General features: G+C 47.0%; 1 protein-coding gene across 1 annotated transcript in view; it reads right to left on the bottom strand.

The window, feature by feature from the left end:
* Positions 1-463: 463 nt before the first annotated feature.
* Positions 464-16,244, bottom strand: part of LOC144111449 (luciferin 4-monooxygenase-like) — a 31,069-nt gene continuing 15,288 nt past the window's right edge. The window contains exons 5-9 of the mRNA XM_077644753.1: positions 14,715-14,883; positions 8,500-8,775; positions 5,138-5,282; positions 2,789-3,058; positions 464-621 (exon numbers count right to left, since the gene is read on the bottom strand). Of these exons, the coding sequence (XP_077500879.1) occupies positions 515-621; positions 2,789-3,058; positions 5,138-5,282; positions 8,500-8,775; positions 14,715-14,883 (967 nt within the window). The 3' untranslated portion in view covers positions 464-514. The remainder of the gene's footprint in view (positions 622-2,788; positions 3,059-5,137; positions 5,283-8,499; positions 8,776-14,714; positions 14,884-16,244) is intronic.

Below are 16,244 nucleotides of genomic sequence, written 5' to 3'. Positions count from 1 at the left end.
AACCAGGAATGCGTACGTAATAAGGAATGGCGGCACTTCCCTATCTACCCTGGACATATTCTAGAGAGAACAGAAGACAGCGTTTAGGTGCCTCATTTTTCATTTTACGAATGTGCAATGCACACTCTTATGCAGCGTGCACTGTACACTCGTCAGTTGCTTTCAGTACCTCTCTGAGAACAACGTCATAAACTCTGGGGAGAAACTTCCTGCTGGGAATAACAGCGCTGAGACGAGGGACAAAGAAAGAACACAACAGGACCGGCGCTGTCTTCTTTGTCCCTCGTCTCAGCGCTGTTATTCCCAGAAGTATGTACCACATAGCTCAACTCTCCGTTTTATTGGAGGAACTTCTCAGAGCATCTGCGGTCTTGTAGCAGTTTTACCTTCTTCAGCCATTCGCAAGTGCTGTTTGATTTTACGCTGGCTCCATCTTTCGAAAGAGACAAAAGAACATGGCAGCTCACGAGGAAGTTTTCACTTTTATTTCCTTTTTGCCGCAGCTCGTAATGCTTTAGGCTTTACAAAGGGCCTTTCTCTTCACCTTTCCGGTCTCTGTCCTGGGCAAACGTTCCACGAAGTGTACTCCTCCGTAGAGGTGCTTGTGCGGAGCGCAAGACTCTGAAATGATTTAAGAAAACTGAGTACACATTTCCGCAATTAAATCATAATTATAGAGAGGCACAATAATAGCAACATGTAAAAGCGGACACTCTATTCCTCCTTGCTTTTAGTACCAGTATCCAGGGCCAGAATCTTAGTACCGCCATTTTACTGGCCCGTTTGTACCAAGGAGCAATACCAAGATGTTCGTACCGCACCAAGCGCCATGTGCTCACAGTACGTATGGTGCGTTCAGTATGGTGCGACGTCATGGTGCAGTAGTTTTGGCGTTAGGCACTGGTACACGTGATTTTAAGGATTTACTGCCATTTGACAACACTTAATTTTGTGCTACGCTCGCCTTCACTGACAAGGATGCTTTTGAAAACATTTTACTGCTATAATAGCATGGTATCTTTCTGCCGGGTGAGCATACGTGAGGAAGACATTGATGCAAGGACATGCTTTATTTTTTCGAAGAACAAAAATAGGATCTTGATCTTCTTTAAAGAAAGCCAGAGAGGCCCTAAAGGTTCTACGAACCTATTATTATTTTTTAGGCGAGATTTATTGCCTCATGGCATCAATGATGGACGAAGGTGTGATGGAGGGTGTAGTAGTAATTAAATTAATGGAAAAAGGTTAGCTGATTTGATGAAGTCCAGTAGAGAACGATTGTACGGTCCCTGCCTCCAGGCAATATATGAAGCAGGGTTGCTTGGTGAAAGACCCGCTACCTTCGGGTGCCGGATCCTTTTAGGCTTGTGAGCTGGGCAGTAAGGTTTGATTGGTGGTGTCATTATCTCTTATCCAAATATTCCTTCCCTTGATATCTTTATGCGGAGGACGGTGCACGCGTAGTAGGCCGTAACAAAAAATACTTGCCTTCACTCGCTCTCTCAAGGGAATATTTGAAGAAAATCGAAGCTTGCTAAAGTACGTGCTCAGCGAATGCCATGCTTTTTAGGTGCTTATGATCCACGGTGGAGCTTGCAGTCAGTGCATTGGTTGGGTATGCCAGTTATCTTTACGCCTGAGGAAGAAATGTCTGAATGTTCAAGGTGCACCGGGACGGACGATGCAACGTAAAGGACTCGTGTCGCTGAAAAGCCGGTTTCGGCGCTGCCGCCGGCGTGACGGCAGAGTTATGGCTGGTCGATTACAAGAGGCCTTCATAGATGGCGCCAGCCACACCAGCGGCGCATCGGAAGCCGCTGACCATCGGGACCTTGGGTTGCAAGTCAGAGACGCTACCGGTACTCCACGAAGATACGTTCTCACGGCTCGGTTAAAACCGTGCGATCACATACTGATTGTGAGTGTGATTGTTACAATCACATACTGATTGTGATCGTGAAAGAGGAAACAGTGTCCGTGTCTTGGGAAAGAGGAACTGCGGTCCTATCATACCCTTAAAGTGTCCTCCCAATTATTCTTTTCGTGTGGTCCGATGTATGAGTTGAGAGGGAACACGCGGAGGCCATTTTTGATCGTCGATACCTCCGGTTCTACAAATGCTAGATCAAAACTTTTCGCCTCAACAGTTTGGCCTTTTGTCTACCCTCTGTGGACACCCTTTAGTGCCGGGCCTTTTAAGGGGATCATATATTTAAACGGGGTCATCGTTATGCCTTGATTATCATCACAACAATTAGCTGAGCTACAGCTCAGGGCAGGAAGAAAGAACCTGTCATTCACGGCCAGTTAACCCTGTTTCGCGCAAACTGTGCCGGCCTTATTCCCGCAAACTTCCTAAATTCATTTGACCAGTTGACTATGTGTGCGCTGCCTTAGGCTCAAAACCCAGCAGCGGCGGCCGCCCTTTTGATGGACGCTAAGTGAAAAAAATAATAAAAAACGCTTACTCTGTTCGATATGAGTACACATTAAAGAACTCGAAGTGTTCTAAATTATTCCGGAGCACTCCGTTACAGCGTTTCCCGCAGCCAAAGCAAAGATTTGGTGCATTGACATAGCGGTTGTTTTCTGTACCCTGCTATGTTTGCATTCTCTTAAAACCCACTTCCTCGGGTCACCTGTACGTCATGTGATTTAAATGAAAGCGTGATCACGTCGCGTTATCATGCCAGGTGACAATGAATTCACTTAGAACGAATCAGTCGATCTCTGCGCAATAAGTGAGCCGCTCCCGAAGAGCACAGTAGCTTATCTTCTTTTCACTCACCCGCCACGGCGTTCTTAATGCGGGCAACGATGTCCTCTGTGCATACCCGCTCGCTTCCCGTTGCCAGCACCACGTAGGCCGCGGCTGCTTCGCCGTACTCGTGATGCGGCACACCAGCCACGGCCACCTCGGCCAGGCATTCGCCCCCAGCCTTCAGGATGAGCTCCTCGAGTTCTGCCGGCGCCACCTGGTTGTCCATGCACCGAATGAGCTCCTTCAGGCGCTCCACGAAGTAGAACCGGCCATCGACGTCGTAGTAGCACATGTCCCCTGGGGTTAATTGTATGCTATGTGGGTCTCGACATGCAAAGCCCCTTTACTGTATAAAAAGTAACCAGATTTCTTAACTATTCTCTGCCTCCTCCAGCCTTCACACAATGCGACGAGAAATACTTTCGTGGGAGGGGTAGCAAAGGCTAGCGACAGCTTCAGGTATCTTAAAGAGCTTAATTACGGCAGTGCGACAGAAGTACTATCGCACGGCGTGCTTTCGATTTATTCGAATGGTGGGCTTTCCTCCGCAGCGCCTCTTCGGGAGCTCTTAACGAGTCGCCGCAGTCCTGTGGGACGCCCTTAAGCGGTCGTGTTGGAACCGATGTCCTCAAATAGAACAACGAAACACATCTTTTGAGAAGGCGTGCGCGCAAATGAATTTAGACCACCTCCAAAGTTAGGGGTGGTAGATACAGAAGATCGCAGGCCGCAGGACTACTGATTTACTTATTTATTTATTGATACCTCAAATGCTCCTCTTGGGGTATTACATGAGAGTTGGGTCGTTACAGCATGTCGATGATTTTTTCAATGAACGCCTTGAAGTGGGCTGCATTAGTGTGGTGAACTGTGTCGGCAGGAAGGCGATTCCAATCCTTGTCTGTCTGGGCAAAGAAAGTGTTAAGATGCGCAGTAGTATGTGTAGATGGTGGGTAAACGGCTTTTTCATGATTAACGCGATCAGGAACGCGGTGAGCTGGCGTGATAAGTGAACTTCGAAGCGCTGAATGATAAAACTTATGAAAGAGACATAGTCTGGCCATTTTACGGCATGAGACAAGGGAAGGAAGATTAGATTCTAAATTAAGTTTGCTGACGCTTGAATAAAAAAATAATCAGATTTAATGAATCTTTCCGCAATATCAGTGTCTCGCTGCAACCATTGTCCAAAGGAATGCATCCCGCGTTTTCATTCGTTATCTGAGCCACATGGAGGAAAAACGCTAAGGCGCCCGTGTGCTGTGCGATGTCAGTGCACGTTAAAGATCCCCAGGTGGCCGAAATTATTCCGGAGTCCCCCACAACGGCACCTCTTTCTTCCTCTCTTCTTTCACTCCCTCCATTATCCCTTCCCTTACGGCGCGGTTCAGGTGTCCAACGATATACAGTATTGTGCGTTTTTATCGTTGACACTTTCAAAAATTTCCCCGCCTCAACCGCTGGCTCGTTTGCGGTGAAACTGCACACAGAGCTTGCGTATTATGGTAACTTTTGTATCGTAGCAAGTTTGACAATGGTACTTACTTAGTTCAGGCGCACATGATGCGAAAACGTAAGCGTCTACGAGAGATCGACGAGCCAAAACCCACAGACGACGCTTTTTCGCTGAGAACCGGCAGTGGCGCCATCTGTTTTCGGCAGCGGAAAGCGTCACTACTAGGCCGCCGAGGCGTTGCAAGGAGCGCGGGCCCTTTGAATATGCCGTTCGGCAGTTGCGTCCGCTTCAACTGAAGCACTTACAACATTTTCGGCTAATTGAGCGGAAAAATATCAAAACAACTGATTTAAAGAGGCGAGCCCGCGCTCCTTGCAACGCTTGCCTTGGCGGCCTAGTCGTGTAGCTTTCCGCTGCCGAAAACAGATGGCGCCACTGCCGGTTCTCAGCGAAAAAGCGTCGTCTGCGGGTTTTGGCTCGCCGATCTCTCGTAGACGCTTACGTTTTCGCATCATGTGCGCCTGAACTAAGTAAGTACCATTGTAAAACTTGCTACGATACAAAAGTTACCATAATACGCAAGCTCTGTGTGCTGTTTCACCGCAAACGAGCCAGCGGTTGAGGCGGGGAAATTTTTGAAAGTGTCAGCGATAAAAACGGACAATACTGTATGAGACAGATACTGCGCCATTTACTCCCCCCCCCCACAAAAAAAAACAATTATAAAAACCAATTATCTGAGCCACGTGCCTCGTTTCGTCTGTCTAACAAAAGTAGCAAAAATAGTCATAGCGCTACTATAATTACTTAAACTACTTCCTGCACTAGAAATGCCATTTAGTATGCACGAACCAATGTGTATCGCACGCCATGGGCGCGGTTGCTAAAACGTGCGCTTTCTACAGGCATCGCATACTTACCCGAGTGGCACCAGCCTTCTTGGTCGAAGAACTCGGCAGTAGCTTCCGGTTTGTTATAGTACCCTTTCATGGTGCTCGGGATGCGGTAGCAAAGCTCTCCGCTTTCGTTCGGTCCCAGTTTTTCGCCAGTTTCCGTGTCTATGATCTGATGAGATGAGCGGTTCGGATGTGATTGGAAAGAAAGAAACAAGAAACGCACCGCTCAAACAGGAATAGCTTTTGCAAGGCAGTTCCGGCGACACATACATCGTCGTGCCTGCGTTACATTCATTACTGGGGCATTTCAAATGACCTGCATCGAAAAGCGCGAACACAGACAAGCACAAGAGACGAGGAAACAGACGAACACAGAACAACAGCTGTGTTCGTCTGTTTCCTCGTCTCTCGTGCTTGTCTGTGTTCGCGCGATTTCGATACAGGATGCTAAACCAAATAGCCAGCCAAAACGATCTAGCGTTGCAAATGAGAACTAACATATTACATCCAGCACACATCAGCGCAATACTGATGGGTCTTGTTTTTTAATGCAGGAATTGGTCCCAGGCCTCCACCCACATTTTTCGGGAGTTCAAAGCATCGTACGGCCTTCAGCCAGAAATGTTGCCGGCATGTTAGCACTGGCACTGTTCATTTAGATAATGTGTCGCAATTCCCAACCACATGACATGTGTTCAGTTTATTTAAACAGCAAAGAAGGTTGTCACGCTTCACGTATTTTCAGAAGTGCTAAACCACTTAAAGAGGCGTTAGGACCCAAACAGCGAGTAACAGTCGTCATTCCACGATTTATGCCGGACATCTCTTGAGAATATGCCGACTGCTGAACCACCCAGTTTCGGCACTGTCATTAAGATGGCTTGGTATCTTCGGGAGATAACGCAATGGACGCTCAATTCTTAACCACTCTTGCGTCCATACTTTATGACAACAGCTTTTATTTTCTGCGTGGCAGAACTTGATGGGCAACACTCTAAGTTCGAGCACACCTAGATAAGAACAAGGATCACGTAGAATATTTAAACAGACACAAAGGCCATCTATCTTCATCCAGATTTTGTTTTTAGTGAAAATTGATAACCTCGCTTTTTAAGGCTCTGTTGGTGTTTGCCCGAGCTTCACTTAATGCAGAGGACATTTCACTCCCAAATTTTACCGCCACAAAGAATAACTCGTGACGTCTGCAACGGAAAGGACTCCGGGATCCCTGTTTTGATGTGAATGGCAGTGTTTCCTAGCCTCCTGGATCCCCCAAAAGAAATCTATGTCAACGTGCCCCAGTTTACCTGTGAAAATGACTGGGGGCGGCAATACCTGCACTTATAACAGCTCTGTTTTTAGTGAAAGTATCGTCTTTTTTTTCGTTAGAATGCGGTAATGTTTCAATAACGGTCCACTTCAATTTCTCCTGAGTGTCGTGGTAACGCCTCACATTCTACACAAAACCATGGACAGCGCACAATACAAGTATGGTCGGGCCGCTAGCAGGGCATCATCCATGCTGTGAACATCGGTACGGAAGAATGACACAGTGATGAAGAAGAAAAGCAGCTTATTAATTAAGGTAGCCTTACTGGGGCGTTTCAAACAAGAAATAGGATATTATTATCCAGCCCCCACCTGCGCCACACTAATGGGTCTTGTCTTTTTAATGCAGGAATTGATCCCGCCGTGGGTATGTGCCATTAAATCTGAGGACATCATCATCATTACCCTTGATAGAATAATAGGCTTGTGTAGGATATCGGTGTGAACGTATTTAACAAGAATTTGCTCCCAGTGTTCGGGGCATCGATTGATGAATTGTTTTGTATAACACTGCCTAAGCTTTTCAAAAGCACGCATACACATGGAATATTGTTAATTGGATTAGTTCGGGTTTGCAACCTTTTTGTGTTTACGGGCACTAAACTGAACTTTATGAGGCCGGAAAGAATCGTAGCAAGAATCCTGGACCGCCGTTGCTGACTTGGTGGATGGCAAAAATGCCACCAGCAGTCTCACACTTACTGTCTAGCAGTGCAGGACGCATTGGCCGAAATGGCGTTAGATATATTTGCTGCAATGAAGAACAGGCAGCAGGAGACGGGGGTATGGGTGGTATGACACAAACCTATATAATGGGCATTGCCATGCCAACAGTCTTCCCGAAAAAAAAAATGTAACCGTATAGGAACGAAACGACCACATTCATTGCATTCTGTAGCGAGAGCGGGGAACGCCACAGTGAACAATGTGTTTCTGATTTAGGTTATACGAGTGAGAGCTTGTGTAAATTGTCATCTGCATAGAGTTCGCCGCGGCGTCCATTAGGGGTCGATGATGATCGTCGCACATGAAATTCTCCGCACATAATGAAATTATTTGTGAGTATAAATAGTTGTCAGAGCAGGACATTTCCAAACGTCGACACAAAAGACGAAATCAGTCGCATTGATAGCGTGTAAAATACAAGCGGCACGTGAAAATATTCTAAGCAGTGATCTCATCAGGACTTGTCGGGCTAGTTGGTTGATCATAATGCAAAAAAGACGAACTGCGCAACAAGAACACGGACGAAAGGGCGGCAGACACATACTAACGCAGTGTGTGTCTGCCTCCCTTTCGTCCGTGTTCTTGTTGCGCAGTTCGTCTTTTTTGCAGTGATCTCATGTTTAGAACCAACAGCAGCCTTTGTCTCGAAACGATCTGTCGTAACCCGCACCGGGAAGCGAACAATGGAAAATCTGAAAGTGTCGTACGAACTGCAGCAGACAGATGCTTCAAGATATTTTATCAGGGCTTCTAAATGAGTACAGCAGGTTAGAAGACGACCATTCTTAATCAATGCTGTCTGAACTGAAGATATTTGTCGGAAATGTTAAGTAGATTTTTTAACGCTGTATTTTTCCCGCCTACAGGACCTTCCGTAAAAATTTTATGTTTGCGTATGCTGACGTAGTAAACATTCTTGATATACTTTTTTACATAGAATCAGGATGTAACTATTTAAGCTTTTAAGCGTATCTTTCGATTCCGCTTACTTTGTATTTGGGTGCCAGGGACATGACCAATGATCGCAGAAAGACTTTCCCTTCTCCTGCAGTCTACCTTGCTGTTTGAATAAAATAGTGATTTAATGGCTGAATTTTTCTATTGTTGTAAATTAATAATTACTAGTAACAAAGCACCGAACTTGAGTTTCAGTTTAAGTATTGCTGAACGACAGTGAGAGCAACTAGTGCTCCTCTATATGCTCCCGCATGGATACAGGAACACTAAGAGCAACGTGCCTCCTCACCCGGGGCCCTATCGATACCGGCAAAACACCGGCTCTTGGTTCCACCAAGTCATTGACAAGGCCTGCGCTCGCCAAAGTTACTCACCTTAATCTCGACCATGGGTGCCGGGTAGCCGAGGTAGCCGGCGCTGATCTCGTCAGCAGGCGGGGAGCACACGATGCCACACGACTCGGTCAGTGCGTACAGGTTTCGCAGGCAGAGCAGGTCGCCGAACGCGCGACATACGGCCTCGGCGAGCGACGAAGACACCACGCTACCGCCCACGTTGATCTTGCGAACGCTGTCCAGGCGCACGCCCCGCCGAAGCATCTCGCCCACGATCTGGCGCAGCCGCGTCGGGAAGCTGGCGAAGGTCGTAACCTGGTGCCCGAATACGGTACAGTCACTGTGGTTGCTCTTGCAGTCGTTGCAAGGAGTAAACTATGACTTCTGTGCAGGAATTCAGGGAATCATAAAAGTTAATTGCCGAAATCAGCCGCCCGTGCGCTGTATGATGTCAGTGCACGTTAAAGATCCCCAGGTGGTCGAAATTATTCCGGAGCCCTCCACTACGGCACCTCTTTCTTCCTTTCTTCTTTTGCTCCCTCCTGTATCCCTTCCCTTACGGCGCGGTTCGGGTGTCCGCCGATATGTGACACAGATACTGCGCCATTTTCCTTTCCTCAACAGCCAATTCAATTGAATTCAATACCCCGGTCAGTTCCTCCCCTCCTAAGAGCTATGCGAGAAACCGGGAGACTTTGCATAAACACTTCAGAGCAGTGAAGTCGTAAGGGGACCCAGGGGCGGGCCCCGAATTCCTTTCTAATAATAGTTTCTCTCTCTCTCTCTCTTCACGTCTTCCTCACAAGCTCTACCTTCCCACATCCTCCATCCCCAACCACTGTGGAGTCATACTGGGAGACTATACTGGCCAGCTCCGCTGCTCATCGATGGCCTGAATCACCGGGGCCTTGAATCACCGACGACATGAAGCGGATAGCCTTACAAGGGTTGTACTAGCTCTTTAAGGGCAGCCCTTAAGGTAAAAACAATGAAAATTGGTTTTAAGAGAAGGAAATGACTTAGTAATTGTCTCATATATATCGGTGCACATCCGAACCACGCCGTAAGGAAAGGGATAAAGCTTGTGAAATTTGAGGAGGGGGGGGTGCCCCCTCAGCATTGCTTGGCAATAAATGTTTTCACCACCCGAACCACGCCACGTTATGCTTGTTGCCAGGGTGGTGGAACGTTCTTGGCCCACCTTAATGTGCCCCAAATAAAGGCTGTCCAAGAACACGTTGCCATTAGATTGTCACACTGCAAAGGTGAACAAAATCCATAAAGAAGGAAATAAATGCAATGAAAGCAAAGCAGAAATTGTGATTGGTATGTTTCAACACAGCTCTAGCAAGTCTCGGGCACTAAGCCAAGTCCGGAGTTGTGCTCATATGATGATGATGATAATGATTGGTTTTTGGGGAAAGGAAATGGCGCAGTATCTGTCTCACATATCGTTGGACACCTGAATCGCACCGTAAGGGAAGGGATAAAGGAGGATGTGAAAGAAGAAAGGAAGAAAGAGTTGCCGTAGTGGAGGGCTCCGGAATAATTTCGACCACCTGGTTATCTTTAACGTGCACTGACATCGCACAGCACGCGTCCGCCTTAGCGTTTTTCCTCCATAAAAACGCAGCCGCCGCGGTCGGGTTCGAGCCCGGGAACTCCGGATCAGTAGTCGAGCGCCCTAACCACTGAGCCACCGCGGCGGGGCGAGTGTTCAGAAGAATGGCTTTTAAGTGTAGGTGCGAAGTAGTACTGGCCTTCATGCACCAGCCATTTGGCTGATTTGACAAAATTACGAGTGTTTCGATGCCTGAGAATATTTTTTGAAATGAAAGAAAATTCAGGTGATGGGGCTTCATACCCAGCAATTCTGGACAAAAATATTTTTGAGCGGGAAACCGTTTGTGAACAAAAATTTTTTTCATATAATGTAAGATTTCACTATAACAGACAGTACATCCGCTGATCACCCGACAGCGTTAAGGAGCTCGTGTCGCAGAAAAGCCGGTGTCGTCGGCGACTGCCGTGAGCGGAAAATCCCTCCTCCTCCTCGCAATGTACGCCACTGCCCCAACAGATAGCGCGCTACGGCAGCGCAAGGAAAGGAATGGACGCCTGCCACATATTTCGGTGGACAACCCGGATCGCGCCGCGATCCTCTCACGTGGCGCATCTTACAAAAATGCTGTCGGTCCAGCGAACCTTCAAAATTACAATCTCATCTGGGATCCCGGTCACCAGGGACTCCAGGGCAATGAGTTAGCCGATCAGGTGGCCCGCGCGGTCCCTCCCCGGACACTCACACTTGCTCTGGAAGGATACTCCGAGCCCATCCAATCTCTAATTACATTCAAAGGCGTCGCTACATATTATAAGGACAGTCATCGTCGCTTTCCTACACCCTGTAAGGGTCTCCGGAGAGCAGACGAACGGCTTCTTCTCAAAATTTTTACAAATACAAGTGCCCGGAAGTATTGAAACACTTCAATTCAGAATTTGATCGTGGCTGCAGGCTGTGTGGAGCGACGTTTTCGGACGTTTTCCATATGGTCTGGGCCTTCCCTTCCAATCCCCACCCTTCCCAACCCTTCATCTCCCACTCTTCTAGGGAGGCCTGGGAGGCGGTGATGCTCAACTGCCATGACGTGCAGTCCCTCCGGACCTTGGTCGCCATGGCGCGAGCGGCGTTAGACGCCATTGGGGCTCCAGAATGGGAGCTCTATCTAGATTTGTGAGGACCTGGGTCAATAGTGACTGGGCCCAAGCACCTACTTGTACATAATAGTCAAAAAATGTTTACCGCCACCCCCATAAGGAAGCGAAAAGTTGAAGGTAGAGTCATCCACATAGCTCCGAAGGTAGGAGGAAGAGAGTGGAGTACGAGATACGTGGGGTAGCACCTACCCCACATATCTCGAACCTTTAGCCCGATTGCAAGACAGCGCGATAGGAATCATTGCCTTCTTAACATATACGGACTCTAGCAAAGCGCTTTTCATCTCCACCGGCATTCTATACATTCCATGTATACTTTAGGGGTAGCGCAGAAAATTCATAATATACTGCAACTCAATGGCCCATTTCCCCACAGCATCTTTATAAGCCCTAAAGGGCCACTAGAGGTGCTAGTGCTAACCATTTCAATTGACCCGAGTGTCACAATACTTACGGGCAAAGGTTATTAAAATTCAAGGGAGTTTAAATTTGGAATGGCATTCCTAACTAACTAAGAACGAAAACAAACTTCATACAAACCCCCAAAACGCTCCTGATGAATATGTGAAATTATGCTGCTGCTGCTGCAGACAGGAAAAATAAAAAAAAAGTGCACGGGCCTGCCCACTGGCTCAAGCTGAGCTACAACTTCTTACACGTGCTTAAAGTAGGAGAATCGAAAGATAAGAAAGGAAAGATTAGGAAGGACGCGCGCGCGCTAATATGTCCCGGGCCGATCCCGGAGGCAGTGCAATACCGGGCTAACCCGTGCCGGAGTGCTTCAAGCACTACGCCATATTTGGAAAAAATAAATTTAATATCTTGGGTCCAAATGGGACCCGTAGCAGATGCTGTGAATTTGACGAAGATGAAAACGTTTTTTGAATGTGTTTTGTTTTCATTCCTGTATATTCCCAGAAAATGTAGCAAATTTCTGATTTTCATTTTATGAATAGAAGTGTTCTGTCTCCGCGTGCTGCAATTACGTTGCGTTTTATTGTGATGGACCCGAAACTACTCTCTGGCTATGGGTCCGGTATCACTGCACATATTATATTGAACAAAATTTCGTTTTCAAAATAAATTGATAAATAAACCCTCCCGCCTTCGGAGCTGTTTGGCTGACTCCACCGTTAACTTTGGCAGAACAGTCAATAGTAGCTTTAAACATAAAATTAGCAGTGGTTTAACGGCGTGATACCTAGTGAGAGGAGCTTCCGGAAGGTCTAGTTAGACAAGGTTACACATTGTTTTCCCGTTCTCTCACTAGGTGGCTGTGTAGAGCGAGTACTGGAAGCGAGTGTAGCTGCCGCGCTTATAATACTGCACGGGCGTCGGCACGACGAGGGCGAAGCGGAAGCTGCGGTGGCCACGAAGCGGCGGTGCGTCACGTGGTTGGTCACATGGTTAGTCACGTGATCAGGCGAGCGGCGCAGGAACGAAGCGGTAGCTGCCCGCGCAGCTGTGGCGAGTCATGTGCTATGACGTCAGGCCGCTCCTCCGGTTTAGAGGTCAAACGGTTGTGACCTTCAATGTTGCGGCTCGAAGAGTAATAGCTTCCGCTCTTGAAGGAGCTCTGAAAGGGGCTCTAATAAAGTTGCGGTATGCCTGGGATGTTAAAGTACGCCGCTTCACGAATATTGTCCAGGAAGAATTTTTTAATGCGCTTTGTAGAAACACAGTTATCGGTGGTCAAAATCTGAATTTCGGAATCTTCGTGCCTTTCCTTTTCCTCTGGTCACATTTTCCACGCTGGAAGGTAGGCGCTCCTCTGCCGGACCCACCTCCGGGGGAGAGCTTCCTGACCCGCCGGAGCTACGTGTCTTATTGGAAGCGGCCACAGTAGCTGCCTGACGTCTGAAAGGATCTAACCAATGGCCACCTCTCAACTTGTATACGCACGTGCGAGCGACAAAGGAGGGTGCGAGAATGAAAAGGTTGCCGGGAAAGGCTTGCCAACTTTTGCGCGTGATTGTGGGTTTTCTGCTGCTTGTAGAAGTGTGTTATTTGGCTCAGGTGTTCATGACAACACAATGCAGTGATTGAGCAAGTTGATGTCCTCTCCTCGGAAGGTGTTGCAGAGCCCCTTTAACACAACCATTACAACTATACGGGTACTAGAACATGAGGTCTTAAATAACACGAATAATTAACGGAAATTTTTAATATCTTTCTGGCACAGCGAAAAGTGGGGAATATACGTTTGTTCGAGCAATTGTTTTGTACACATGGTTCCAAGCGTGCACCGTGCCCCTTAGTACAGACTGCCGTCATTAGATCCTAGCTGTTTATCTGTATTGAAGGTAGAAAACCTGCTTGACCTGTGCTCATTCCATGGCAGGAAGTCGGAACGACAGTTTTCGTAATAATTCCTAATAATAATAATAATATTATTAATAATAATAATAATAATAATAATAATAATAATAATAACAAATTGGTTTCTGGTGAAAGGAAATGGCGCAGTATCTGCCTCATATATCGTTGGGCACCTGAACCACGCCGTAAGGGAAGGGATAGAGGAGGGAGTGAAAGAAGAAAAAGGTGCCGTAGTGGAGGGCTCCGAAATAATTTCGACCACCTGGGGATCTTTAACGTGCACTGACATCGCGCAGCACACGGGCGCCTTAGCGTTTTGCTTCCATAAAAACGGCGCGGCGGGGTCATAATTCCTAACCTGAGAGCGTATTCTTAATGTTCTCCGCTAGCTCCGGGGGTTCACCTAGGATTGGCTGGCGGCATGCACCAAACGACACCAGTATGGACTGTTATCGCGGAATCAACCAAGGAAATATGAACAGGGTGGTACTCAACTCTACGAGGCCCAATCTCGACCGAACGCATTAGCTGTGATGCTTTGTGGCGGGTTTCTAAGCACACAGATTTATTCGGGAACGAATGCCGCCGTAGCTTTAAATCCTTCCCTCCAGATGGGCCCCGCCGCGGTGGCTCAGTGGTTAGAGTGCTCGGCTACTGATCCGGAATTCCCGAGTTCGAACCCGACCGCGGCGGCTGCGTTTTTATGGAGGAAAAACGCTAAGGCGCCCGTGTGCTGTGCGATGTCAGTGCACGTTAAAGATCCCCAGGTGGTCGAAATTATTCCGGAGCCCTCCACTACGGCACCTCTTCTTCCTTTCTTCTTTCACTCCCTCCTTTATCCCTTCCCTTACGGCGCTGTTCAGGTGTCCAACGATATATGAGACAGATACTGCGCCATTTCCTTTCCCCCAAAACCAATTATTATTATTATTATCCCTCCCGATGGCGCCACTGACCCGGAGTTTTGGTTCCACGTTCAGTACGGCCGTCCTGGTGATAAGGTACGCTCGGTTGGTGCCCCGTACGTTTTAATTGAGCGAAATATAGCTGAGTAGCAACATTTTTCCCAACATCACTTGAAATCACAAGGGAAAAAGGCGGCCCCCTTGCCCATTTTCTATTGCCTTTATGACCGCAGCCGGTAACATAATGCAGATGGGAGGTGAAAGACGAACCTAAAAGTGATGACAGTGAAACATGAACATGAAGCTGCATACCTTGTACCTGTCCACGTAGTCGACTATCTGCTCGAATCGCAAAGCGGGGCTCACAATCACGCAGGTGGAGCCAATGCAGGCGGCAACCATTGTGTAAACAAAGCCCGAGGCGTGAGTGATGGGGTTCCAGGCGAGGAGCACGTCCTCTTCGTTGGAGCTCAGACACGCCCTGTTCGGGAAGACGCGAGAGTTTGGTTTGGTTGGAAGACTGAAGCACCGGCAAGAAGAATTTATTCAAAGGTCTTAGATATGAATGATCTGGAAGGGCGAAATGGTTTTGCTCGATTGCCGCTGAATCGGTTCAGGTGAAAACTTCAACCGCAAGAGTGCGTTAAAGGCGCATTGAGTACAGCTCCACCGAATTCTCGTTCTCAGTAAATATTAATCCTTTATGGCTCTTCACTGTACATAGATGTTTCTCCTAGGAGCAAAAGAAGCATTAGGAGCGGAGAAAATTGCGTTTAAAACTTTCTAGCCACTCGATTAAAATTCGTGACGTCTGCACTGAGAACTACACCGTGAAACCCGCTTTGAAGTCAATGGTGGTGTAGTCAAGCCTCTGGGATCTGTGCCCAAAAATTGTATTAATGCAAAGCAGTTTGCGCAATTGTCTCGCGGTGTATCCACCTGTTTTACATTTTCTTCGCATTTTCTAGCTTATAAAAGGTTGCATTTCAAAGGAACTATGTACTTTTTATTACGATGGGGTACTCCTAGGGGTCGTCAGTATCAGCGTTGAGAGCAAAATCTTTATTTGTCGTAGAAGACTGTTGGTTCGGCATTTATTTTCTGTAGATCTGTCCTCAAAAGAAAACTAATGTCGACTTACCGCAGGGTACTTTCGTTCATCTGTCGTAAGGCGCAGATACACTTTATTTGTTTGTTTATTTATACATACTGCTAATCCCATTTCAGATTGTTGCAGGAGGGCAAAATAGGGTTAGTAATAACTAACAGTTCAAAAAATACATCATTTTGGTGAAGATCGTAAAAAAGGCAACTAATAGTAAGGGTAAAGCAAAGGCACTGGAATTAAGTATGGAAATACAACCAAAAATACAACAACGCAGAATAACAATACAACGAACTTTATCATAACCGTATCGAAACAAGGCCGGCTTGTTACAAACGGTGAGACTATCGCCCAAGCGCGGCTTGAACGAAGCTCATTTAAGCATAGCAGCAATGTCAAGTACGAAGCAGTTCACTTTTTGCTCACTTCAAATTCTTTAACTGTTTTCGTTGGCAGTTTTAACGACTCGTGTTTTGACATTGAGCAACTGCGGTGAAAATTAAGAAGTTTAAATATCCGGCACTCGTCAATAATAATAACTTGAAGACATGACAAAAATTCATTAATAGCTACATATCGAGATTTTTAGTGAAATCCGGTTAAACTTAGTCTAAGTCGAAGTCTTAGTCCTTAATCAAAGTGTTTAGATATGAACGTACGCTCTCTGTTCTCGGAGAAAAACGACTCAGGTTTTTGTTAAACCCTGCCCTAGTGGTGCCCTTACCGACTGTGGTAGG

This window comes from Amblyomma americanum, chromosome 11 (genome assembly GCF_052857255.1).
Source record: "Amblyomma americanum isolate KBUSLIRL-KWMA chromosome 11, ASM5285725v1, whole genome shotgun sequence".
Taxonomy (NCBI): Eukaryota; Metazoa; Arthropoda; class Arachnida; order Ixodida; family Ixodidae; genus Amblyomma; species Amblyomma americanum.
Note: the sequence above shows the minus strand (reverse complement) of the source record. Positions and strands in the feature narration are given on the sequence as shown.